Consider the following 27,375-nt stretch of genomic DNA (forward strand, 5'->3'; position numbering starts at 1 on the left):
GTGTCCTGCAACTCCAGAGCCATCTGCTCTTCTTGCTCTGTGGCATTGCCTAACAGTGGTCCAGCTGCTTTCTGGTTTGGATCTACTCCTCTTAGATTGGGCCTGGCACAGGCCAACCAAACTCTTAAGAGTGGGAGATCTCCCAAGGCAGCAGAAAATAAAGGGACATGATCTGAATCCAAATCCCTTCTCTTCTTTAGCCACATCCAGCCCCCACCCCCACTCCAAAGTACTCATTGGCATTCTAAGTAACTAGAAAAACAGGATGGGCCTACTTGACCTTGTAGGATTGGTAGGTTGGAACTATTTCTTCTGGTTTGCTTGTTAGAATATTGAAGAAGGCTCAGAAGAGGCCAGCCAGCATTCCTCTTGCCAATGTGTGATAGCACAGGGGGAATGAAGCACCCGGTGAGGGCTGTGCTGGGAGCATAAGTGACTATGCAGTAACAGGAAGGGTGCCCCTCCTGATTAAAATGCTTACTCATTTGACCAATCCAGCCTGAGGCTTTATTTGCAGCTTGGTGAGGTCATGTCTTAGAAGCAATAACCTTAAGAATCCAAGAGCTGAAGTAAACGTACTTCTGAACCCTTCTAAGTGTGTTTTTAACATTACAGGGCCTGTGGAGATTGAAAACCCCACGGATGCTGTGGCTATGGTTCAGTGACGTGTCCTACTAGCACACCAGTCTAACTCAAGATTGGACACACTAGAAGATGGCCGACAACCTCCAGAGATGCAGCAAGACATCTCTCAGAGGGTAGTTGGTTGACAGTCTGATCCTCTGCCATCGGATATGTCAAATGGTGGGCAGGATGGGTGAGAACATGCGTCTTTTAAGGGTCTGAGGGGACTAGGGGAAAACTCCTAGAACAGTCATCCTTTGTGTGCCCAAGTCTGGCTTATAGGGACATGCTAAAGTACTGTCTCTTTGAGTCCTTAGCCATCTCCAAACAAAAACACAGTTCAGGCAGATTTCAAGTGGCTGGGTACTAGGTACGAGCTAGGTGTCCACCTAGACAGACCACAGATTCCAAAGCTCTGTATTTGACGCTGACTTAAAGGAATGGGATGTAGTTGCTCTAATCTGAATGGAGAACCTATACCCTGGGGACGGTTCTGTGTTGGGCTGCTAACACAAGGCCAGCAGTTTGAAACCACCAGCAGCTGCTTGGTGTTCCTGTGAAGATGTACCTTTCAGAAACCCCGGCTGTGGAGCTTGCTTGTTTGGACCTGGGCTGAGCACCAGCCCCAGTTGGCCTAAGGTGTAGCTTCTTCAGGATGTTCTGACATGAAGTTCTGGGCTGGCCAGGTAAAGTGTTTGGGCTCGCAAGACCACTGTGGGGCTTAGGAAGACAGCTCAATGGGCAAAACTGCCCAAGAGCTTCCCAACCCTTTGGAAGAGATGGCACCCCTGTCACTGAATGTAAACAAAAACTGTCATGGAGTCGGTGCTGACTCAGTGACCTCTAGGACAGGGTAAGAGTGACCTTGTGGGTATCGGAGTGTAACTCCCTAGAGAATAAAAAGCCCTGCCTTCCTGAAGATGGTCTAGAACCCCAGACCAGGACCAGGGGTCCTGAAATGTGAAAGGGGCTGAAAGATAGGCTGGGGCAGTTAAAAGAGGCTCACTGGCCTGAGGTTGGAATAGGAGTCTCTGCCTTGGAGACTGGTTTGATAGTGTTTGTGGCTGAGGGAGCAGTTCAGGTAGCCCTCCAGAAGCAGAGCCCAGCAAAGCTTCCTGGGGGAGTGTTGGGGTGACTGAATTCTAATCCGTCTAATAGGGAGTGTTGAGTCCGGCCATGTGCTATCAGTGTGTGCCGCATCTGTTCAGGTGCCTGTGTGGATGGGTTGTCTTTGTTACTTTGCAAATGTGACCAGTGTGTATTATTTGTGTGTGTGACCAGTGTGTCTTAATGTGTGATTTGAACTTGTGTGTACCTAGATGTGACCACCAAACCAAAAATACATATATCATGTCTCTCTGGACTCAGCGACCCTCTATGACAGAATAGAACTGCCCCTGTGGGTTTTCAAGGCTGCAATTCTTTAAGGAAATATATTTAACTGGCACCAGAAGTAATTTGCGTACAGCTAGACCCAATGGCACATCTTCCCACCTTCAAGACGAATGGAAACATCTCTGTCCCAAACGCTTCAGCCCCCTCTTGCTGGGCCCGCCTCTGTGCACAGCAGGGAAAGTACGGTTTCTGGGGTGCGGAGGTCTTACGCTGTACCCCATCCGGACTCTGATTTTATGGACACTGGCTCTGATCACTGATGGGCCCCGCCGTGCGCTGTGACTGCGTTACGCACTGGGCTCTTGACATGAGCCCCTCAGCAAGAGTCCCCCCTTCCCCTATCCAGGGGTGACCGCAGTGGTGGCCTTGGCCCAGGTTGCAAGGACAACAGCTTGGGGACTTGGCTCTCCGCACCCATTCTTTATTGCAGCTGGGCCGGGTCCCGCCAGGGTCGGGGAGGGGAGGCCCGGACCAGCTCCCCTCTGCCCTCAGCCAGCACGTGCTGTGCGGCGGGCCGCTCTGAGGTCCGCGCCACTCCTGGACCCCGGGTCGGCCACCGGGAACAGCCGGGCGCGGGGCCCCCGGGGAGGGCGGCGGGTGCAGGTGGGCAGCGCGGGGGGGCCCGCTGCAGCCCTAGCCTTTGGAGTCGCTGGCCGGGGGCTCCTGGCAGAACTCGTCCATGAACTCGAGGAAGCGGCCGAACTTGGGCGGGCCCTCGGCCAGCGCGGGGGCCGCGGGCGGCGGCGGCGGCTGCTGCCCGAACACCGTGCGCAAGGAGCCGCGCACCAGCTGCCGGTAGCGCGCCCGGAACTCCTTCAGCAGCCGCTTGGCCTCCAGGTACTGCTTCTGGTTCACCAGGCGCGGCTCGGCGCGCCCGCGCAGCACGCTGCCTGCGGGGCAGAGGGAGGCCGTGGGAGGAGGGCCGCAGGGCCGACAGCGGCTCCCCTAGTTTCAGGCAGTGGGAAGCCAGGGGGGGTGTCCCCTCCCGGTTCTGCCTCAAACCTGGGCTCTTGTGTACGGTTAGACAAGTCCCTGCACGGTGGCCCCTGGCCTCGGTTTCTCCATCTGGGGCAGGTGCTTTCAAGGGGCCCCTGCCCTAACCCAGCCCTTGCTTCCCGGGCACCGGAGCTGTACCTAGTGGCGCCTCCGTGATGTTCCGGGGGTCCCGCATGCGACTGAGGATGTCATCCAGCAGCTGGGCTCGGGTCTTTCGTGGGGGTGGAACCGGGGTCCTCGGGGCCTGTCAGGACATAGGAGGTGCTGTTAGGCTGGCTTAGGCCACACTCCCCTGGCCTCCCCCTTAGGTCAGAGGCAGGGGTGTGCTGAGGGCCCCAGGAAGCATGGTTCTTAGAAGGTCCCTCCTGAGGGCCTATGGGCACACTAAGTGAGGTGGGCACTTACCCGCTTCTCCTTGGGGACAGTGGGTTTCCAGAGGGTATCCACCTTGGCCTTGGGGGGGTGGTACAGGAGAGGATGCTTCAGGATTTGCTTCAAGGCCTTCGCATTCTTCTGGGTCCCTAGGACCAGAAAGCAGGACGCCATCCATCTGCCCGATGCCTCCCCCAGCTCCGCGTTATCCAGACACACACACGTACGCGTGCGCGGTTCCCAGACATAGCCCCAACCTGTGGCAGTGCCTGCAGTCCTTGTGAGCATAGATCCTAATGGACAGTGAGCACTGGCGCTGGGGGCTGACCCCAATGTCACTGGATGATGAGGACACCAATCAGGCCCCTACTCCATCCAGGGGCTGTTCACTTCCAGTCTTCAGGGCACTGGCAGGAGCTCAGAAATCCCTCCAGGCTGAGGGCTGTTCAAACCTTTAGGGATGAGGGACCTTTCTGACCAGAGCTGCTGGATGCTGAAGACACCCTAAAAGCCAGTGAAGGCCCACGCCGGCCCCTCGGGCAGACACATAGGTAGGAAATGGCACAGCAGTGGGAGAAGGCAGGCTTGTGTCCAGCCTGGAGGGTGGGGGCTGACTTACTCCGGCTGCGCAGAGGGCCCTTTCAAAGGAGCTTTCTCACATACCCTTTGGCTCAGCGAAGTCTGGGTCAGGTTTGGCTGTTAGTAGCTCCTCATATCCATGGTACTTTTGGGGGTGCATGAAGGCAGACGGACGCCTCCTTCGAGGTCTTTTCGTCTCTTTGGGTGCTGTCGATGGCCTCCTGTGGTCCCGCTCCCTCACCTCTGAGTCGTCCTTCTGGACGGAGGGCGGCAGCCCACTCACCTGTGCCCAGGAGGGAAAATACATTCATTCCTCCCATTAGCACTTGAGCATAGACCAAGCTCCCTGCCAGTCCCCACACCGGGCTCTGGGGGCACCGCAGACGAAGAGCGGGCGGATATAAAATCAGACAGTGGTCATCCCTCTTGTAAATATAACTCTAGAAATAAGCACAAGGGTCTGGGTGGGTCCTGAGGAAGCCCTGGCTCCAGCTTGAGGGAGGGAAGCTTCCTGGTGGAACTGAGCCAAATCTTGAAGAACTACCTATATATCTGGGCAGAGGTAGGAGTGGGATGGGCTACAGGATGCAGGAGAGGCTGATGTTACAGGCAAGGCAAAACCTAAGAGAGGTGCAGAGATGAGTTACAGCAAAGATGAATCAGCATCGCTGGGGTGCCATGGGAAGAGACAGGCGACAGGAGCAGTCAGCAGGGCCCAGGCCGGTTTGTTTCATTTGCTGTCCTGTCAGGTCAGACTCTTAGCCACCTCCGTATGCAGAACAAGGCATCGCCTAGTCTGAGAATGACACGGTTACGCAACTGACTGGATTGTGTTGGCTGCTGGGAAACCCAGACCCGTATTTCGTCGATACATCTCTGTGACGAGGACAGCACTGCCTGATGTGCGTGCTCGAGGGATGGAATTTCCCTGGACCCGTCATTTCCTTTCCTGCCTGTCTTTCCTTTCGTCCAACTCTCTCAGCGGTTTCTTCTGATCCGTCATTGTTTACACTCTGCTTTGCACCCAGAGGGGCTACTCCCGTACTGTGTGAATTTCGCTGTCACTACAAGTCATTTGTGAAGCAGACGGATGACTAGAGAGGGTCCCACATAAATGATTGGGCAGATATAGTGTAAGAATAAAGTTCAGGGGCTCCTGCCAGCTCTCCAGCCCTAAAATTGCTCCTGCCCGATGTGCTACCCTCTGTCTGTCTGGCCCGATCCAGTTGTTTCTCCTGCATGGACCATTTTCACTTCCTTCCTCGGTAACCTGCACTGCATGCCTAGAATGAGCTTGCTGGCTGCTGCCCACATCTTCCCATTCAGTCTGCAAAACTCGGTTTATCTGAACCTCTTCCAGGAAGCCCTCATGGACTGAGGGAGGTGCAGCCCTCCTTCCATTAAGGGCCAGGCTCTGGAGTTCCCGCACTGGTTTCTGCTATTCCTTCTGCTGCCTCCACCATTCAAGTGAGAGCACCTTAAGGCCAGGGCTCCTGTCTGATCCACCTCTGTCCCCAGGCAGCATCCGAAGTGAGGCAGCAGACAAGCCTGCTCCCAACTAGTCAGAACCACACCCAGCCAGACCCTAGGTGTTTCAGTGCCACAGGACCATGACCTGTCCCGCTGGGTGCTCCTCCCCATCAAGGCCCACCCCCCACCATCTTAGGTCACCAGACAGACACTGCCTGGTGTTGTCCTCTGGTTTCCAGACCGGCCACCTGCCTGCTCCCAGCTACCTAGAACAGCCCCGCCACCCCCAAAAGGTGGCCCAGGAACCTGCAGGATCTGAGAGGGGTGGGCGGGGGCAGGAGGCGGCAGGCACCTGGGTCAAGAAGATGGACTCGGTGCTTTTGGTGTCCTCGTCTGACGGGTGCTCGGGGCTGAGGTGGCCGGCTCCGTCACTCGGGCGGGACAGGATCTCTTCGCTGTGCACCGTGGAGTTGGAGCAGATGGGAGGCAGTGGGATGAAGGTTCGGTGCGAGGCAGAGAGGCCCTCGATGCCCTCAATGGGCAGCTCAGACTCCACAGGACTGAGTTTGGCAGCGGACGGTTCTTCAGTGGGCTCTGCCTCCAGCTCTGCCTCCTCCCTTGACAGAGACCCGACAGCAGTGAGAGACGGGTCCTGGAGCACCAGGTGCTGTTTGGGCACCTTTGGGACTTGAGTCTTCACCTGTGGGAAGGAAAGGCTGGGCTGGATTGCTCCCTGGTCCAAAGTCTCGCCTCTTGTACTTCGCTCCCCGAGGGCGAGAGTGCTCGGGACAGTGGTCAGAGGACTGGGTAAGGGCCTACTCACTGCCCTCGAGTTGGTGCCGACTCCTAGCCACCCACGGTGGGTTTCCAAGATGGCCACTGTTTACAGGAGTAGAAAGCCCCGTCTTTTTCCTACAGAGCTGCTTGTGGTTTCAAACTGCTGACCACGTGGATTGTAACCACTATACCCTACTACTGCTATTTTCTTTACATTCAAAACCACCTAGGAATGAGCACCTCGTGTTAGAGACAGGAATCCAGGCTCACAGAGGTAGAATCGCTTGTCCAGGATCACAGAGGAATTCGGACAGCGTCTGGACGGTTGGACTCCATTCCTGAGCGCCAGGTCTCCTTCCACATCTCTGACTAGCGCCCTCTGGCCTTCTGCCTAACACCGTGGCCTTGATTTAAAGATTCACTCAAGGCAAATCCCTTGAGTTCAGGGACCAGGAAAGAGCTTCTCTGCTGTTGAACCAACAGCTCAGTGTCTTTAACTCGCAGAAGCCTGGCCCCGGCTTGCCCTCTCCCCGGGCCTTGGCTCGGCTGCCAGGAGCTCTGTGCTTATTTTCCTCCATGGCCTGAGTTCTGTTGCCCCCTCCCTATAAACCCATTACTAAATAAAGCAATTATATTAATAATTAAGATGAATTTAAAAAATTCACCACTAAATGTAATTAATATAACTATTAAACATATATATATATATATATATATATTTGTCAAAGGTCCCGGTTCCCGTAGATCTGGGTTTTCCCACGCTGCGTATCAGACAGCTCTGAAGTAGCACAGTAAGGAAAGCCAGGTGGGCACAGTTCCGTCCCTCGGAGCCCCCCTCCCTCCTCTGACGTGGGGGAAGAGTCGCAGGCCTGCTCTCAAGGGAGGCACTGAGTGCAGATGTCTCCACAGACTGGGGAGTGTGAGGGACTACAGTTTTAGAAAGTATATTTTTTGTTTTAAATAATATTAAATTGAAATTATTTTTGTTTATTGAACCACTATCCTAACAAACTTAAAAAAATAATAATTAGCAAAAATCTTAGTACAGAGAAGCAACAATGACAAGTTATATAATACTTGCTGTGTTAGGGCAAATGTATACAAATGGGGGCTTTTAAAAAAGGATGAATTCCTAAGATCCGTGCTGGGCTGGCGTAGGTTTCCATGATTCGCTTGAAGAGAAGAGAGCATGTGCTTTTGCCTGGTGAGCAGACTGTTCTGTAGGCCATGGAGGAGACAAGCATTCTAAGGGCGCAGGGCAAGACGACTAAGTCCAAACACGCATTGTACACACTAAAATAAGGTGTTCTACTTTTACGACGGTTACAAAAGGACATCTCATAGGCAACATGCGCCCACAGCAGCAGCAGGAAAGGTCTGGGAGCAGCTTATAGGAAACAGATACCCGTGAGGAGCACATGGACTTTTAAAGTTGCCTCCCCCAGCCCCCCCCCCAATGTATTCACCAATCCAACACTGATTGAGCACCTACTATCTGTACCAGCACTAGTGACCGATGAAGAGGACAATGGTGAAGCTTAAGTTTAGATTGGTCTTAAAAATACTTCCCTCTTAGAATACTTTTCTTTTAAGAACCAGTTTCCTTTTTGAAAATGGAAAGAGGTCATCCTCGAAGCCTCAGCTTGTTTTCTGAACCTAGGAGGTGGGGATTGGCAGTACAGCGCCTGACCCCAGGATGGCCGCTGACCAGCCGGTGGGGAAGGGGCTGGGCGAACCTGCCTCTCACAGATCAGTGGGTTAGTGGCTGGTGCCTCCTGCCTGGGCAGTGCTGGAGGGCCCCCTTCCAAGAGAAGAATGTTGTGTCTCCCCAAGTGGGTGGTACTGTCCCCTGGGGTGGGGGTGGGGGCTCCAAAGGCAGAGGTCCACATTTACCCGGGCTTGTGTGCTATGGTACACGTCACGTGCTTTTAATCGTCAGGTGGGGAACGGAGACTACTCAGTTTTTGTTTGTTTTCTGAAAGGAGGTGGTCAGCCAAGTCAGTTTGAGACTCAATGGTGTAATTAATTGGTGTGACTGTTAACGATAGCCATTGAGAGGAACCGGCTTCCCCCCCTCACCCCCCCCCCCCACCGCCGTGGGCTGGATTACCAGGCGTCAGATGCAGACTGCACTATCTCCCACCTGTGAGCTCAGAGGCAGAGAGGGTTCACACAGCTCTTTAGCTGCCTGTCGGGTAGTTCTGGGCCTGCTCTGAAAGGTTCTCCAGTTCGCCCATTCTGTCCAGCTACCTGAGGGGAGGCAATGCAGCCTCAGGCCTGGAAGTGTGTTTGCTCTGCATGCCAAGCCCCAGCTTTGGCAGTGCACTGAGGACATGCAGGTCCAAGGGCCCCGGCATGGGGGAGGTAGGCATCGCAGTCTGACTTCAGGCCTGAGCCACTTCCTCTGGTCCTGCCCTGAACTGGGGGTTAGCAAGTATTGGCCCAAATCAAGAAGCTGTTACTTGTGCTCCATCTGGCCATTGCCTTTTGCCTTTGCCCTCCATGAGCCAGAACCTTGCAGGGGAAGTGGGAGGAGGAGCACCGTGGGTCCCCACACTACCTTTTCACCAGTCAAGTCACCTCTCTGAGTCCCCCTCCTCTGGACAAGGCTGCGTCTGAGGATGAAGGAGGCGTGGGAGGGATAAGGGCTCAGGGACTAGGCACAGGTGGGTGTTCTGGAAAGGGGGCCTACTGCCAGTGTGCTCAGCATCTGGTTCACTCTGACTCGGCCACCTGCTGAGGCAGTAGGGCCTTAAAGGGGTGACAGGCAAGGGGGAAGAGGAGGGAAACCCTTTGAATTATTTCTGGTTCTGTGATCCTCTAGGGACTCCAACCAAGAGCTTGGCAGGACAGAGGCCCGTTCTGGAGGGAGGAAGGTGGACATAACTGTGTAACTTTGGGGATCCGTAATATCCAGTCCAGCTTCTGATGGCGGGAAAACCAAAGTTCAGGGGAGAGGACCATGTCTTGGGAATTTCTGAAATTCTCCAGATGGGAGAGGGATTTGGCTTCCCTTACGGTGACCTACAAGGCAAGTCTCAGACCACTGGCTGGGCGAGTCCCGGAGAAAATGTGCCTTTCTGCAGGGGTCTCCTCCTGCATTTCCGGTCTAGCTCTGTGCAAGTCATAACCACCAGAGGGGATGATGGCGTGCCCTGGCCTGGGACAGTGGGTTGTCTAGTGTATTTTCTTATCTGTGACTCCACCCTGTTCCCTCAGCAGCTCTGAGAGGTTATCGAGATGAGAAAACGGGCACCGAGAGGCGAGGCAGCTCTGGTTGGTAAGAGAGCCAGGCTTGGAGCTGGGTCCTTAGACTTTAAGGCTGGGGTTTCCCCCCTCCCCACAGTGCCTTCTCTGAACCTTGGGTTTTCAGTATAATTTAGGAGTGAGTGAGACTTGGTGGCTTCCAAGGCTCCTCCGTACTCTGACTTTTGGGGTCTCTGACTGATGGTCTTATTCCTCCGTGGGCATTGCTGTGCATTCCAAAGCAAGGAGGGGCGAGGACAGCATCAACATCATCTGACCCAACATCCAAGGCCAGTGAAGCTCTACCCCAGGTCTGTAACACACGTCCAATAGGCTCCCTGCCCCGGGGCCGAGGCTGAGGGCCGAGGGCCAGGTGCACGGTCGCTTACCTTCCTTGATTCCTTCCGCGACATCAAAATGTGAGGGTGCCTAGCCTTTACTATCTTCTTTCGAATTAAGTGGATCCCAAGCCGCTCCTGGAGGAAGCTCTTCAACAGTGGAGGGACCCCTGGGGCCAGGACGGGAAAAGGAAAACATCCGTGCTAGCGTGCGGTTCCTGGCATGAGGGCCACGGCTCGACCGGGCCCAAGCACTGCTCAAGTGACCTTGCGTGTGTTTATGTAACTTGTCCTCCTGTCCCTCGGAGGAGCCAGGTGCCTGTCTTAGCCCCCTCAACTGAGGCACAGAAAGTTTGGCATTTGCCCAAGGGAGATGTAGGACAAGGTCGGCAAACTTTTGCGAGGACAGAGCTGATCCTGTCCCTCACAACAATCTAAAGATGATTGGAGGGCCACACATACGTTTACAAACAAATGAGCTCACCGTTACCGGGGTAATGTCCTTTCATGATTTTTCTATTCTACTGCAGAGCTGCATGTATGTATCCAAAGAGCTATGGATGGCTCTCGAGCCACAGTTGGCTGATGGCGAGTAGTGCAAGGACCTGAACTCCCCCGCATCCTCCGGGCCAGGCCTCCAGTGACTGCCCCTGCCCTGCGGGCTCCCAGCTCTGCTCTGAGAAGAGAGGGCCTCGGCTGGGTCCCTGGGCTCTGGGGCGGGTGGGGCCGGGCTTGTGGGCACTTACCTCGAGTATGGGCCACCAGAGGGTTGTTATGGAAGACGAGCTCACAGAGAGACGGGAAGAGAGCCACCGGCAGCAGTGCATCTTCCCTGGCGATCTGCAATAAAGGTGGGGGCGCCGGGGGATCAGCCTCTGCCAAACACACTTGCTGGGGGTGAGATGCACATGCACCCTGAAGCCACGCACTGCCCGGACCTTGCTCCCTGAGCTTTCCCAGCTTGCTCCAGGACGCCCCGCCCTCCCCATCGGAAGTTCCATCACCACTTCCCACTCTTCACATGCCTGGAAGGGATATTAGCAATGAAATAATAGCAAACATTTATATAGCGTTTTCCCCCCCACCTCAAGGTGTCTGGGAGTTTGGCTGGAAGTGAGACTTCCGGCTCCAGGTCGCCAGAGGCGACTTTCACCTTCCTCAGTTCAAGTCACTACACAGTCCCTCAATCTGTCAACACGACGACTCCTGATGGTCCCCTTCTCTGAGGCCTGTCCTGGCACTGACCAGACAGGGCCTGGGGAGGACCCACCCCCCGGAGGAGTAACCATAATGGTGGTCATGGAGGCTGCCTGTGGGCAGAGGATGTGTGCTGGGCTGCGGTCCACACAGTCAGCTGCTGCGTGGGAGAGAGACAGGGCTCTCTACTCCCCTGAAGAGCCCCCGTCTCGGGAACACGCAGCACCCCCATCTCGGGAACGCGCAGCGCACTTCTACCCTGTCCTGTAAGGCAGAGACTAGACCGAAGTGAGTTCGTTTGAGTTTCGTGGTAAAGGAGACCTCGTGACTGTTTGGGGTCCAGAGGCCATCCCACTTCCTGAAAGCTAGCCTACACGCCATGGCTGGGTGGCCAAGCTGGCATCTGAAGGACAAGTAAGTAAGTAAGTAAATAAATAAATAAATCCACAGCTCTCGAGATGGGAGGGAGTATCCAAGGAACAGTGGAACAGCCGGAGAGCCAGCTGGGGGTCCCAGCGTGGGGAAATGGCCTTTCAGACCATTGGGCACACCGGGAAGTGCCCCGTCAGTGCAGACCCGGCCACGGAAGGCTCTCTCCAGGGCTGGGAGAGGCAGGCCCTTCGGTTTGTCTTCCCCTGAGGTCAGTCGCACCAGGCTTACACTGGGCGACTGATTTCATCTTGTGTTTCCAGTTCTGGTCCATTCCATCAATAGTTACGGAATTCCTACTGGGACCAGGCAGGGGGACAAAGGGAGAGACTGAGCCCAGAAGCAGGCAGGGGTGAGACAAGGTGTGAAGAGGACGAGGGGTTTCTTAAAGGGGTACTCAGGATGGAACCCTGACAGGCCCTTGCCATGGGGAAACAGCTCCTCTTCCTGCCCACTGGGAGCATGGCCCCGTGGGGAGCAGCCCTGAAGGAGTGGACTCGCAAGGGTGAGAAGGACCACAGAGGAGAAATGCACCTCGCGAGGGAAGTAAGGGCAGCTGCGTGTCCCTGGGATCTGCGGGTGAGCAGGCGCTTCATTAGTGAGAGCGTGTGTCAGACACAACTGCATGCTCTTGCTGGTTAAATCGTTTCCCCCACCTGCTGAGCACACCTCCTAGCCTTCCCGGCAGCCGAGCGTGGTCATGTGACATAGTCCTGGCCAATGCAAGGTAGGTGGAAGCGAAACATGCCACTTTGGGCCACAGCCTCTTCAAAGCCTCCTGCGGGGTCCTCTGCTTCTCGCACCCCCTTCTCCCAGCCCACCCATGTAGCCTTTGGAGCTACGGATCCAATCAAATACTTATCCTACGACCAAATCAGAGGACGCAGGCTCCTGGATAATCATGTGGAAAGCCACCTGCCAACCAGGAATAGGGACCCTAGACTCGGTGAGAGCAAGGAATAAACAAACCGTGGTGTGGACTGATGAGATGTTTCCCGTGACCCATGCAAAGAGGGCAGGACAGACGAGACCTGGGTCAGGAGGAGAAAAGCCTGTTGAAGGGACCGAAAGGAGGCCAGAGCGACTCGAGGCAGATAGCAGATGCGCGGACAGAATGGGGCTACTGCGCACAAGGGGCCAGAGCAAACTTGCTAAGGATCTTGGTCCCTGGGGGACCCATGAGATGGCTTTAGGAAATAGAATGGTGTAACTTTGTCAGGCCTTGGTAATGAATTAGCCAGGGGGATGAGAAAGGATGACAACCAGGCTCTGACTAGAATAAAACTGGATGGATAATGGCACTACTTACTAAGTCAGAGGACGATGGAAGAACTCGGGATCTTTCTGAAGAGAAATATCATCAATTCCCTAACGGTTTGAAGAGAAATATCACTAAGTGGATGAGTGCTCTCTGGAAGCACCTTTGAGACCACCATGTAGAGATGCCAAACAGACGGTGGACCCGCGCGGTCTAGAATACGGGGCAGGACTTCAATGGGAGTGCTGTACTCCATTCTCAGGGGCCCATGTGTAACGAGAGCTCTCCCTAGGGACAGAGGAGGGCGAGTAGGGAAGGGATCAGGGGTGGGCCTTGGGGAACCCTCACACTTGATAGCTAAGCCAAGGGCTGGCAAAACTTTTCTGTTCAGGATCAGAGAATACATGTTTTAGACCGTGTCTAAGCGCCCATCTGATTTCTTTTGCAAGTATTCAACTCTGATGCTGTAGCACAAACGTCTTGGATATCTCCGGGCTCATGCTGCGAGCACATGGCGGCGTGTCATCTGTGAAAGATCAGACCTCAAGAGCCACGGAACAGAATGCAGCGTCCAGAAGGAAGACCGCCCAGGGATGGCGAATTCAGCTTTCTCATGAAGATGCCAAGGCGGTTCAGTGGAGCCAAGAGAGCCGCCTGAACAAATGGTGCCAGGACAAATAACAGACCCAGAGAGAGAGAGAGAACACTGGATCTTACTTGAAATAACAGATTAAAAAAATTATCATGGACCTCAGTTAAGAAGCAAGAATGATCAGATTTCTAGGGAAAAAAATCAGGAAGAAGCTTGTGATCTTTGGCAGGTAGGCAAATTCTTCTTAAGATGCGAAAAGAGAATGGATGGAAGAAAAAAGATCAATTGGACTTAATCAAAATTTAAAATTCTTTTGAAAGAATATGACCAGGCAAGCCACAAAGTGGAAATGGTGATAATGTAAATATAAATAATATCACCTAGATGCTGATAAAGAACTTTCAGCTACAATACGTAAAGCACTCTCCTCTCGCAGTGATAAGGGAACTAACCCAAGAAACACGTTTTTGAACAGATGCTTCATACAAGAAAATATATGAACCAACAATAAGCACATGATAAGATGTTCAACATCAAATATAAAATCACAAGATGCTCTCGTTAAAATGGCTAAAATTGAAGAGACTTATAACACCAAGTGTTGAGAAGGATGCTGAGCCAAATCTTTACAAACTAATTGTATAATCAGTGCCTAGCACAGAGCCTGCGATGGTAACCGGTAAGTGCTAACCTAAGACCTGTAATTGAATGGGTGGACTGCTGCCTTGGTCTGCACCCCTTCATTCCCCTGTCCTCAGATTGCCTGAGTCCACAGGTCTGTATCCTGGGAGCGGGAGGCTTGGCCTTCAAACTATAACAGCCCCCATCACATTCTCTCATTCCCATCCCCCCCTACCAACCACCCCCCCCAACAAGGAAATTGGTAGAAGAGGAGATATTCACCTTGTTGTAGGCCAGGCTAAGGTACCTCAGCTCAGGGAAGGGCGGGGCCAGTGTCTGGTTCCTGGCCTTCAGTGACTTTACAGGAAGAATCTCGAATATGGGTGGAAGAGCACATACTTTGGTTGGCTTGAAAGAAAAAGAAAGAAAAGGAAAATTCAAAGTGGCCTCCTGATCAAGAAGTGGAGGGGCCGAGGGCCCCAGAGCCTTGTGGAAAGCAAGTCTGTCTGAGAGCGGCTGCGCTGAGAGAGGCATCTCGGGTCATAAGGGTCTGGTTCCAAGTTCTCTGCGGTCGCATGGAGAACAAGTTCTCCAGCACCCAAAGTTCCAGGTCACATTCTCTGCGGGGGAGAACAAGACAGCAATGGTGGCAGGTGGTCCTTCCTCCAACCCCATGACCCTCTGCCCTAGATCAGCTTTCTCCACAGCGGAGCTGACAGTTCTTCCGGAGGCAAAGGAGCCAGGACTTGCAATGTTGAGAGGAGGGAGGATTCCCTAATGGGGAGAGGCCTGATGGGCTAGCCTCCATTCGACAGCGGAGACCCTGCATTCACAGAGGCATCAACAGCTAAGTCCCAAATGACTCCAGCCAGGCCTTTGGATTTGTGTGTGACCTTGCTCCAAGCCACTGTGGTGTCAGGGTCTCTTTGTTCAACCCGCACTGCCTCAGAGCCAGCATGCCCAGTCAAGCAGAACATGGAAATTGCTGAATCACCCACGCCTTCCATCCGTTTACTTGTTGAGTTCAGCTGGGACCAAAGCTGTATCCTGAGATGGCGATTAGATTCGATGAGCTAGATTCTGTTCATTTGGGTGTGGACTTGAACATGTAATGGAGCTTTGCTTATCGTCAGTGAACATTCGTGGAGCACCTGCTTTGGGTCAAGTAGTTTCTGCCTTGTTGGAGTTCAACCTAGTAAAGCCACACACGGGACAGGTTAGCAAAGGGTCTGAGTGATGTGTTTGGACACTTGATCGATAAAGTGTAGGGGTGGAGTTTAACCCATCAGGTCACAGCATGATGGTGCCTCCTTGTGGGCATGGCCTTTTCATAAGAAGGGTCCTGGGGAACCCCTCCCCCCCAAATCCCCCAACTCTGCCCTTACCTTCCTGCTGACAAGCCATGCTGAGACCTGCCAGAGCCCTGTGGTGCTTCCACCACCATTGGATCCTCGAGACTTTTCACCCACCAGCCTGTGATCTTACTGTGTTCTGCATAGTTGCATGTGGCTGCGTGAGTCTGCAGAGGGACTCGTGGACTAGTATTGGACTTGAAGTTGGACTGTCTTCTCCATGTGCAATGACTTCTTGATCTAAGGCTCTCTCTGACATATGTATATGAGTGGCGCTGGATTTGTTTCTCTAGGCAATCTGGCCTAACACTGGAAGCTGGAGGAGATGAATCAGACTCACTCACAGACAAGAGAAAGTCAGAGTCAGGCTGGTCCTGCTGAGGGTAGGGGAGAAAGGGCCTGTCTTAAAGGGTGCCTGTTGATTCCAACGCAGAGCAACCCCGTCTAAAACACCACGAGCCAGTGCCCAGGCCTGCGTCAGCTTCACAATTGTTATGCTGGAGCCCCCGGTGGCAGCCGTGTGTCATCCCTCTCACTGGGGTCCTTCTTTTTCCATTGACCTTCTCCCTTACCCAGCACGCTGCCCACTCTTACACCACCTCTGCTCAGCTCTCACGTGCATAGGAGCTGCTTGCTAATACCGTGCAATGGGCCAGGCGCACCTTAGTCTTCACAGGGACGAGTTGGCTCTCTAACACTTTAAGCAGGTCTTGGGCAGCCGGCGTGCCCAATACAATGTGTCAGTTGATCTCTTGCCTGCTGCTTCCAAGATGCTGGGTGCAAGCCAGATGAACTCCGGCAGCTTCAACCTTGTCTCTAGTGAGGATGGTGGGCACAGCTCTGTTTTCTCGAGGCTGCAGTGTCATCTACCCGAAGCATGCCACTGTGCTCTGTAGCACGAGGTGGGGTCACCTGCACTTCATCGGAGGTTAAGGAGCCTTCCTGCCGTCTGAGGCTGCATTCCGCCTCTCTGATGGTTTGCTCAGCATGCAGACTAAGTGAGTCTGGTGGTGACAGGATACAAGCCTGCCCGGCACACCACTTTCTGGATGTTAACATGGGCGGCATCCCCTTACTCTGCTCAGCCCACTGCCTCGTGTGTGTAGGTTCTTCGTGACCGCAATGAACGGTTCCGGAATTCCCACTCTTATGTTACGCATAGCGGGTTATGATATACACAGTCGAGTGAATTTGCATAGTCAACAAGACGCAAGTATACAACTTTCTGGTAGTCTGCTCTCAGTCAAAAGCTATCTGACACAGGCAGTGATGGCCATAGCTTCTTCTCAGTCTGAGTCTTGGACAGGTCCTTGATTTTATTTCTCTGTATGTCTAAGCCTGTGTCTATATCTCTTATCTCTTCTGAATAGGGCCTGAACCTCGGGCAGCTCCCTGTCAATGGACTGCTGGACCTGCTGTTGGATCATCTCTAGCAGACTTGTACTTGCATGTGATGTCAATGATCTTTTCCATAACGAGCATGTGCAGGTGAAGAACGGAAGCATTTGAATCGTGGTGCTGGCGAAGACTGGAAAGTACCATGAACTGCCAAAAAGACCAATCTGTCTGGGAAGAAGTACATGTAGAGTGCTCCTGAGAGGCAGGGACTTTGGACCTGTTGTCAGGGGAGACCAGCCCCTGGAGAAGGCCATCATGCAGTGCAGGAGCAGCAGAAAAGAAGAAGCCCTCAACGAGATGGCCTGGCACAGGGGCTGCAGCAACGGGCTCAAGCATGGGAACAAGGGTGAGGATGGGGCAGGACTGGGCAGTGTTTCATTCTATTGTGCACAGGGTTGCTATGGGTCAGAACCAGCGTGGTGGCTCCCAGAAACAACATTCTCTATCTTGGTCTATCTATCTATCTATCTATCTATCTATCTATCTATCTATCTATCTATCTATCTTTCTATGGATCTATCTTCTATCCACCACCAGTTTAGGTTCTTTAGAAAGCCCAGCCTAACACACAAGCTTTCTAAGCTTTTGCAGCAATGCTTTTGGACATGCCCTCCTCTAGCAACGCAGTTCCTGGCTCCATGCACTTGGCTCCATTTCTTAACACTGAAGTTCTTACTCAAGGGCACAGACATACAGCAGGCAGCTCTTACCTGTGAGGTTGAAAATGCAGGGTAAGAGGAGAACACCACCTCTGAAACAGAAGACAAACAAAGCAACGGGGGTCAGAGGTCAGAGCACCGATGGACCCCAGGGAGGCCAGAGTCTGGGTCTGCCACTCCTGGGTGATGAAAGGATGCCTCCAACAGGGGTTCCTCATTCTGACTTCCCAAGGCAGGTAATACGCTACGTCCCTTGGCACAAAGAACAACGTTCTTACTCCTTAACCAGGCCTATGGGGGCCTGTTTCTCCAGTCTCGCCTCAGAGCGCTCTCCTCTCACTCTCAGTATCGCAGCCACACCAACCTCCCACGCTCTTTCTAGCCTCACAACAGCCTGGCAGTCAGTATTCATCAGAAGGGAAACCAATTGTTCAGAAGAGAGAACTGTCAATCAGAGGTATTCTGTGAGAGGATGTGAAAAGAGGGCCAGCCACATTATTAAATCGGGAATGTGTGGAGTCCGTGGATGCAGAAGAGACCCCAGGAGCAGCCAGGACAGGAACAAGAGGAGATTGGGACCACGGGAGGAAAGGTGAGCCAACCAACAGTTAAATCCAACGGAATGAAGCCTTGTGCCAGGGCTGCTTGCCATGGCCCCGTTTACCGGGAGCCTTTCCACATGTCCGTGGTGCTGTGCCCTACACGTCCCAAGGTAACAAAGTCACAGTAGCGGGGAACTGTCTCTCCTACAAGGTGGCTGCAGGGGGTTGAGAGAGGAATTCACAGGGGCTTGGGCTGTGGATGCAGCTGTGGGTGAGCTCTCCCCTCCAGAAAGACCAGCAGTGACAGCCTCTGCCGGAGCATATGCCCCTGGCGACAGGAAGCAAGCTCCAGGAAGTAAGGGCTTGACTGGGGATGGATAAGCAACAAGGTGGACAGACAGACAACCAAACAGCTACACGTTGCTGAGGAAAGCTAACACCACGGGAAAAAAGCCTTGAAATCTGAAACCAAACACAACAACAACGGAGGAACCAGCCCTGGAAAAATACACAAGCATGAACCCAACAGGGCTTGCGTAGCACATAGAAGTAGAATTCAAAGCATATCACAACAGATCATTAAAAATATGAAAATCAAAGTAGAAGTCATAAAACAGAATAGCTAATCTTCTGTGAGGCATTCCGAGGCGGTTTCGTTTCTGAACCGAAAGCAGGCTGTTATGGTGGAGAGGCCACCAGCAGCCTTGCAAGTGTGAACTGTGCGCCTCAAAGGAGAAGGCGCACGGGACGAGCGGGGTCAGAGGTCAGACCCTAAGATGGAAGGAAGGTACAGCCGAGAGGCTTTCAGGAGGCAGGGCCTGAGACAAGTGTGGGGGAAAGAGGAAATGACCAGGCGGCCCAAACTTTCAGCACTCGACGGGCTGCCAAGAGAAGGCGATAGAGAATGGGAAGGGAAAAACTGAAGACCGCATCTCCAAGCTGAACATCTACCATCGATGGTCCAGCAATTCTACTCCTTGATTCATACCCAACAGAAACAAGGGCTATGTGTCCACAATCAATCAATCTGTAAAACAATCTTCATAGCAGTGTTAGCCATTGTAACCTCAAACCAGAACTCACTAAAATGCCTAACAATAGAAAAAGGGGTAAATCAATGATAGTTGAGTGTAATCAATAAAACCAATGAAAATGAGTGAACTGCCGATACATGCAACAACCTGGATCTGGATCTCCCAGACAGAATGTTGGAAGAAATAAATCAGACCCCCAAGAATACATACTGTGTGATTCCACACATTCACGATTTCAAATCAGGCAAAACTGAGCAATGGTGATCAAGGTCAGACTAGTGGCTATACGTGAGGAAGGCGCTGATGAGGAAGGTCCTTCCCGGGATGCCAGCATTGCTCTGCTTTGTAAGTGAGGTGCTGCTCACGGGGGGGGGGCGGGCGGGGGGGTGTATGGAGAGAGAGAGAGCCGGGCTCTAACAGACCTCTGAGAGTACGCTAAGTCTATGTAAGTCAGACCTCCCTTTGAGGTACACGGGAAGCACAGAACGGGGCTGGAGCACCAGGTCAGTGGATTACATACACAGCCCAGAATCATGCGAGTATTCTGGGTATCTCGGTTTCTAATAAAGGTGACAATCTCCCCACCACCCCCGTACTTCTGAATGCTGCCCTCTGGATGTAACTCCTGGAGCTGTGATTGCCATCTCCAGACCCCAGTGGGGGCCAGTCTACAAGGCCAAGCAGGCAGGCAAGGCTGTCAGAGCAGAGGAGCCAGAGCCCCTGGGTGACATCAGTGCACCCTCCCTGCAAAGCGGAGGGCCTCATCATTTGAAGTGTTGTTTTCTGTTTGCTTGTTTTCAAATATTTTTAAACCCCTCTTGGTTGAAAGCTGTCTGAACAGTTGGGAAGTCAGTGAAATCGTCCCTGTGAGACCAACACCTCCCCCAGGCCCAGCAACAGACTCAGTGAGCTCCCCAGGAAGTCAGTGGTTTTCAGAGCTAACACTGAAGTTTGTCTCCCCCTTACCTCCTCCCCCTCTCACCCCCCACCCCGACACCAACCGGGCCTGAAGTAGCTGGAACAAGGGCCTCACACACCTGTCCGGTCCACATCCTTCTTCATGGGCAGCACAGTGTAGTCCGGCTGCTCGTCGGAGGCCTCGTACATCCACGACTTGGGTTGCAGTGTGGAGTGGTGCTCTTTCGGGGAACTGTCCCTGCCTCCAATCCAGTCCCCTGACCCATCGAGGAGGTGAACCTGCTGTAGGTACGGGATCCGGAAGATCCTGTTTTGATCCAGGCTCAACTTCTTCAGTCTTCGATTCAGGAATGGGAACATGGAATCACAGCAATGATGGAATCTCAGGGGCATACAAACCCAGCAATATGGGGAAAGAGACGGAACCTGGCTTGGACCTCTACTCCCCATGTGTGACCTTGAGCCAGAGACCTAACCTCTCAGGGCCTCCCTGGCCCTCTCTTCTAAATGTCCCCATCTAGATGATGATCTGAAGGTTAAATGGGAAATGGGCACAGGCCTGGCACAAAGTGGTATTTAGCATAGGGCAACTAAATCCCAAGCAACATTTCCAGTGATCTAAGTGCACTCATTTAACGCCTTCATTAAAAGCAAAGCCAACCAAACCGAACACTTAAAAACAGATTGTAAATGCTTCCTTATATGGACAGCAGCTAAAGTGAAACTTCTCTTTCAGATTCTTCCTCCTCCACCCCACCCCCACACCCCTGTATGCTAACCAAGGTCAGCGGTTCAAACCCACCAGACACAGTGGGAATCAAATGAGGCAGTGGGTGGGTCTCCTGTCTCAGGGTCTGGATCCCGTCCCTGCGGGAGCCTCCTCCTGCCCTCCTTTCTCTTTGCTGCTTTTAATCAAGTCACATGACCAGAAGCAAGTCCCCTTTGGTGGGTGAGCTGCAGCTCAGAGAGACATGCCTTGCCCTTGGGGATGGGGTTTGAACTGGGGGCCTCTGGGCCCCAGAGCAGCCCTCCGGCTTGTGGCTTTACCTCCGGAGCCCGGCCAGGCTAGCAAAGCAGCTGGGGTTGGACAGTTTGTTGTCATCCAGCATCAGCGTCTCCAGCGCTGGGAACCTCAGGACGTACCTCTTGCTCGACGCCGCCATGGTTGTTTCAGATGCTTCCCTGCGACAGAAAGGTCGCGGGTGAGGCGTGAGCCAGGGCAGGGGCCACCTCCACTCCCCCAGGAAGCCGTCGGACAGCAAGACCACACAACTGGAGAACCCCTCTAGTGCTCAGGAGAGGACCTTTTAGAACCGGACCAGAAGGACGATTTCTTCCCTAAGGGACTCCTTTCCTCCAACCGCCCCTCCCCCCTCCAGACATAGCCTTCTCTTCCTTGGCTGTGGACCATGTAGAAGGCTGCGCGGTGGTGGGGCGGTGATATGGGGAGAGGCTGTGTCTCAGATGGAGCTCTGCCCGTGCCTCTGTTAGAATTTAGATGGAGCTGGGCCACGGGGGCCGGTTTGCATGGATAGATCTGCAAAGGGGGAAGGGAAACCAAGAGGAGACTTTATGGACACATCTGGGAGACGGATGAAGAGGAGAGTGTAGAGATGTGCGTTTGGGTGATTGGTGCTTCCTCCGCAGTCCAGTTACTGAACAGTTCCTAGAGCCCGTGACTCCCTCCTGCTGCTTCTGTAGAAACCACACCTCCCTGTGCATCCTCCCAATTTCTCGTTTTGGTTTTTTCTCAGCAGCATCATTTCCCAGAGAGTCATACAGCTCTCCTTTATTTTTATGACATGGATAAACCACAGTCTGTTCCCTGTTCAGGGCCCTGGGCTGGCTCTTATTTGGGGGTGTTATGAACAAAGCCACCATGTAGGCTCAGAGACAGGTTTCTGCTGAAAGCATGCCTCCTTCCACTTCTGCGGGTTAAACAGGCAGGCGTGGAACTGCTGGTTGTCTGGGCGCTGCAAGTTGACTGTAGGGCTCACTGGCTTTCATTTCTGCACCCGAGTGCCTGAAAGGCACTGGCTTCTGACCCACAGCCAACTGAACTTTCAACATTTGCTTGCACTAGGACTGCTGTCCCCCAGGCCACCCCTCTTCCATCATGGAGCAGGCCCTTCTCCTTCAAGCCTCCTCTTTTCTGGACTTCCGTCCCTTCGTCCAGCTGCTGTCCCCTCCTTGACTTGTGTCTTAGAAGGGTGGCGTTCCTAGAGTCCTGGCTTGGGCCTCGTTTCTTCTTACCTGAGCTACTCTCTCTGACAGCAGCATCATCACCCCCTGCCCGGCTGACACCTCATTTTAGCCCCAGCCTGGTAAGCTGCTCCCAAGCAGCCTCACTTGAATGCTCTGTGACATCGCAAATGCATGGGCTCAGCATCGAATCTGTCACCTTCCCCACATCTGCTTTTGGTCCTCAGTTCCCTACCATCCAGGCCCTGTCGATTCTCTCTCAGAAATCTTTCATCATGCTCAATCTTTCCATTTAAGTCTCCCGAGTGCCGGTTCTTTTCTACCAATCTGTTGGCTGAAAGAATGGAGCTGTCTACACCCTCATACCCACACATGTGTGCCTACATATATGCCTAAGAGAGCGCCAGCAGCTTCCCTTGTCAGTCACTGCAGTCAGCTTTCCCTAAATGCACACAAAGCTCATCACGGCACGAAGTCTAGAGCTCTCACAGGAAGTCAGGAACGTTTCAGAGCTGAGTCCAGAGGGCGCATACAGCCATTCGTCATGGTTCGTTCACCCCCGCGTGCACTGCCCTTACTTGCATTGATGGAGTCATATACGGGGGGCACAAGCATGTATCTGCACCCTCAAGGTGCTTACAGTGTTGTGGGTGCGAGGGTATTGAAAAGGAAAAACTCACCTCTTGGTGGCTGGGTCAGTAAGAGATTTAGAAATTCGGGGAAGCCATGTTTCCTGTGAAAGGTCTCAGCTAGCCACCCAGGCAGCGCACCTGGAAAAACTGAGACAGGCCTGCCTGCCCGCCCCACAGTCTGCCCCTGAGACATGGCTGCGAGATAGATCCTGGGTATCCTTACAAGAAGCCCTGCCCGGCCTGCTCCAACACTGACAAGCGGCTGCAGGTTGAAGCCATGGCAGCTCTGAGTGAAGAAGAGAGGCCAGAAGTGGCTGCAGGAGGAGCCTGGCAGCCGTGTGGGGAATGGTGAAGACTAAGGGCCGGAGAAGGAAGGGCGCCTTCAGCTCACAGCGGTTCAAGGTTACGGGTGACTCTTCTTTTCCTGGAAGGACCAACTTCCAAACGCAGTGTGTCATCTCTACCCACGAGCAGTTCCAGGAGGGTGCACAGCTGTTCTGCTGATTTATGATTAGTTGGTCAGTCTTCCTTCTTTTAAAAAACTCCAGTGAAACATGAAGCCGTTAAGAAAACCGCCTTTAGGAAATTCCTCTTGATCCTCCTAATGGAGAAGTTGGCACTGCTCCTGCCTCTTGCAACAAGTTACACTGGGTAGTCTTTGGAAGGCTCCCTCCTAATTATCATAAGGCACAGCATCCTTGTGTCTCTAAAATTGGGGTCTTAACATAAGGGGGCAGTCAATAGGCAGGTGTGGCAGGTGGGCTGTGAGGCTTGCCTGGCAAAGCCTGGCTCTTGGGCTGTGGCCCTCGGAAGGAAAGAAGAGCTCTTGGAAGTGGCAGGGACCTGTCAGTGGGGAGAACCTGGTTCCCAGCTGTCCAGCGGCACGGAGTTATGTTTATATTACCTTCTCTTGCCAAGAGGAATTTACACCTTATAAAGCCTGACAGGTTTCCCTTCATGTTTTCAGAAGCCAAGAGCATGCCCCAGCAGTTGGCTTCAGGAATGGAAACGGGAATTCAAGCGGCGTGTTAGAAACAGCCTGGAGGCGTCCGGCAGGCCTGGGCTCTGGCCCCACAGCTGCTGCTGGCGGGCTTGCTGTCTGACTTCTGGCCGGTGTCGAGCATCTCTGGGTTTGGTCTGTCTAGCTGATAGGTCACAAAAACCCAAACCAAGCTCAATGCATCGAGTCAATTCTGACTCATAGTGACCCTGCTGGACAGGGCAGGCCTGGACCCGTGAGTGTCTGAGATGGAAAGCTGATAGGTGCCGGCTATCTCTTCGCTTTACAGTGTAAGCCTTTGGATTAGGCTAGAAATCTCACTCAGTTGATAAACCCAGGGCTCCAGCAAACTTGGCCAGCTCAGGCGTCAGTTCACATAGCAGAGCAGCTCCAAGGTGAAGCTACAGAAAGCCCACCATGCAAAGACACGGCTCATCAGCTGGCTCGGGTAAGAATAGGACTTCTGCCATGGTTGCTGAAAAGCTAATGCTCCCTTGGATGACACGGCGACATTCTTAGGAAGGCAGTGGGTAGCAAAAAGAGAGGTCCCCCTCGCACCGCTCTAGACTGCCGGGCCTGAGAGAGTTGACTGGTGTGGTCCAAGCAGGCACCAGAATAAGCTGATGGGGAAGTCAGAGGATCACATTTCAGCTCAAAATCAGTAAGAGAGAAGTCTGAGAATGGACTGGATCAAAATTGATTCCCCCCAGAGAACGGGAATAGAGTCGTGTAATCCAAGGCCCGGAGATGAGGGCCGCCCATCGTCCAGGGGGAGCAATATTCATGGCTTTCTCTTTAGAGCACCGGGCCGTTTCAGGGCAGTGGTATAATCAGAATGCCCGTTCATCATAAAGGAGATTCTGGTGCAGTGGGTGGTTTATACGGTGGTGGCCTGCCAACCACAGTCAGTAGGCCTGTGGTTCAAATCCATCAGCCACTCGGTGGGAGAAAGATGAGGCTTTCGGCTCCTGCAGACATTGTTTTGCTGTGCATGGAAGCAGCGGTCAAGAGATCAAACGACACACTGCAAGACAGGACTTTGAGGACTTAGGTGCACGCCTGACCCAAGCTACGGTAGCTACGGTAATTTCCTATTGCCCCATTTGCATGCGAACGCTAGGCACGGCATAAGGTAGAAGACCAACGAAGAATCATGTAGCTGATTTATGGTGTTGGCGAAGAATAACGGAAGTACCATCAACTGACAAAAGAATACAGAGATCGGTCTCGGAAGAAATACGGCCAGAATGCTCTCTAGAGGCAAAGACGGCGAGTTTGGTCTCTCATACTTTGAATGTGTTTTCAGAGGAGAGCGTCATGCTTGGTAGCGTAGAGGGTCGTTTAGAGTGGAGACCCTTGACAAGGCGATGGACACAGCGGCTGCCACCCTGGGCTCGCGCACAGGAGCAATGGAGAGGATGGCGCAGGACAGGCGGTGTTTCCTTCTGTTGTGCACGGGTCGCTGTGGGTCAGAACCGACTGACGGCACCTCACAATCACGATGACAGAGGTTTGCAGTCTTGGAAACCCCGGGGATCAGTTCTATTCCGCTCTCCAGGGAGGGGCTCCGTGAGTTGAAACCAACTCTGTGGCCGTGGCTTTCCCCGGTTTTCTTGGTGTCGCTCACCAAAAGCCACTCTGAAGAAAGGACAAGGACAGGCCCCGTGTGGATGGAGCCATGTGTAGCCCACGTATCCAGTGAATGGCCACACCCAGAATATACCAAACAAATGGGTCACAGTCTCGGGAAACAAGGTCAGTCGGCATAAGAGACGAAGCCCACCGTGGCCAGTGACAACCAGGGGCAACTACTGTCTCTGCCCAGAGAGGGCAATCATTTTTTTTAAGAATTAAAATATAAAATGGTACCACCACAAATATATCAGGAAGGTTTAGGGACACCCCACACCAGCTCAAGGACCTTAACCAGGGGAAGTTCTGACATTAGACAGCACTGGACAAAGGCTTTTTACAGGCTCACGAGATCTCCTCACCAGCTACGAAAAGAGAATTAAACAGACTAAACGGGTGCGGGAGGGAGAGTGGGCATACATATACCAACAAACACATATAGGTCTGACGGGATATTTGGACATGGGCATTAGCCCTTGCTGCATGATGTGGTGGTTCATACTTCATAGACATAATCCTCACCTTGACAGAACGAGTCGCTGGACTTAGGGGATCAGGGCCATAGCCTCAAGGTACACCAAAGTCAACTGGCATACCAGCGTCCACAAAGACGAGGCTCTCTATCTCACTGTGGTGCGCAGCCTAAAAGCTCCTAAGAGGCCAGCTCTGGTGCAAATAACTGCCTCTCCGTATCAGGAGGGAAGAAGAGTGATGGAAAACAAAGGCCCAAGGGAAACGTTCGTTCAGCGCTCGGGTAGATGGCGCAAACGTCAGGCCCTCGGCCCTGTGGCCAGATGAGCCAAATGGGTACCTGGCAGCCACAACCCCCTTAGAAGGACCCAGATAGAGTGGGAGAAAGACAGGATGAAATGCAAAATCATCAAAGCCAGAGAATAGTGGAGCCCCTAAGACGATGTCCCTGCATCATCCTTCAGGTCTGAAACTGCCCTCATCCCCACGGCTCAGCTTTCATCCAAACGGTAGGCAGTCTGTGAGGGGGACACAACTGGGAATCGCCAGCCACCTAGAGCCAAGGAGAGGCGGAGTGGAGGTGGGAAACGCAGGGCAGTGATGAGCGCCGAGAGACGGCAGGGAAGGAGAAAAGCAAAATGCTCTGCAAACCCAGCTCACAGGAAAAAGTGAAGATGGCTTTCAATCGTAAAGTTGTTTGTGTCTCTGGTTTGTACATCTTGTCAATTAATTCAGTTCAGAAAAGAATGCACACAGCAAGTGAGTCTATGATAAGCCATCATAGCCTGCATACTCTAGGGGTGGAACTATCGCTCCAGATGACATTCCCAGGCTGGCTTCCCAACAGAGGGGGGGATTGCCAAGATTAGAAAGGCAGGGGAGAGAGAGAGAGTGAGAGAGACTCCCTCACAGGTGCTTTCGATAGCATTCCTGGGGCAACAGCAGCCGAGCTCGCGCGGTGGCAACATCGGTGCAAGAAAGGCAGTATGGATGGGGGCAACTGCGCGCGCTGGCTGCGGCTCCAGTCTGGCTGAGGCAGCACGACTCCGGCAGGTCTGGGATCCCAGTAACAGCCTCTCTCAGCTCAGCAGCCGGTGTGGGCCTGTGAGTTCTGGGCGAGGCCTGTTCACAGCTCGTGGTTCTGACTGTCCACCCGTCTTCCCACACTTCCTTCTCTCGTCTGTCTTCCCAGCCCCCCAACCGTCCCACAGCCCGCTCCCTCCATCCTGGATCGTCTGCCAAGTGAGGGTCCTCTGGCGGTGGAGTTTGAAGAGAAACCGAGTTTTCCGAGGTGTGTGCTGGAAGATGGAAGTGGGAGATATAGAGGATGAGATTCTTAAAACTCACCTCGGGTGAAGTTGGTGTGGGTATTTGTACTACCTGGAGTAGCATTTGTGTTCCTGACTAGACCCTGCTACAGATTTCTTATCCCGGAGAAAGCCTGGAAAACCCACCGCAGGACATTTGAGATATGTGAGCCAATAGCTTCCCTTTATGCTCCATCCCCAAACCAAACTCCCTGTCAATGAGTCGATGCCAACTCATAGCGACCTGATCGGATAGATGGGACAATCTCTGTGGGTCTTTCTCCCCCTTGCGCGGAATTAAGCTGGGTTGGACTGGAGTGCCATCCAGAGTCCT

General features: G+C 53.3%; 1 protein-coding gene across 1 annotated transcript in view; it reads right to left on the reverse strand.

Annotated features, from left to right (window-relative positions):
* Positions 1 to 2,439: 2,439 nt before the first annotated feature.
* Positions 2,440 to 27,375, reverse strand: part of XRRA1 (X-ray radiation resistance associated 1) — a 78,106-nt gene continuing 53,170 nt past the window's right edge. Inside the window, exons 9-19 of the mRNA XM_075546278.1 lie at positions 20,845 to 20,979; positions 19,917 to 20,134; positions 17,355 to 17,395; positions 14,177 to 14,302; positions 10,544 to 10,637; positions 9,849 to 9,967; positions 5,789 to 6,136; positions 4,051 to 4,249; positions 3,421 to 3,536; positions 3,154 to 3,259; positions 2,440 to 2,909 (exon numbers count right to left, since the gene is read on the reverse strand). Of these exons, the coding sequence (XP_075402393.1) occupies positions 2,653 to 2,909; positions 3,154 to 3,259; positions 3,421 to 3,536; positions 4,051 to 4,249; positions 5,789 to 6,136; positions 9,849 to 9,967; positions 10,544 to 10,637; positions 14,177 to 14,302; positions 17,355 to 17,395; positions 19,917 to 20,134; positions 20,845 to 20,979 (1,759 nt within the window). The 3' untranslated portion in view covers positions 2,440 to 2,652. The remainder of the gene's footprint in view (positions 2,910 to 3,153; positions 3,260 to 3,420; positions 3,537 to 4,050; positions 4,250 to 5,788; positions 6,137 to 9,848; positions 9,968 to 10,543; positions 10,638 to 14,176; positions 14,303 to 17,354; positions 17,396 to 19,916; positions 20,135 to 20,844; positions 20,980 to 27,375) is intronic.

Source organism: Tenrec ecaudatus, chromosome 4, assembly GCF_050624435.1.
Source record: "Tenrec ecaudatus isolate mTenEca1 chromosome 4, mTenEca1.hap1, whole genome shotgun sequence".
Lineage (NCBI taxonomy): Eukaryota > Metazoa > Chordata > Mammalia > Afrosoricida > Tenrecidae > Tenrec > Tenrec ecaudatus.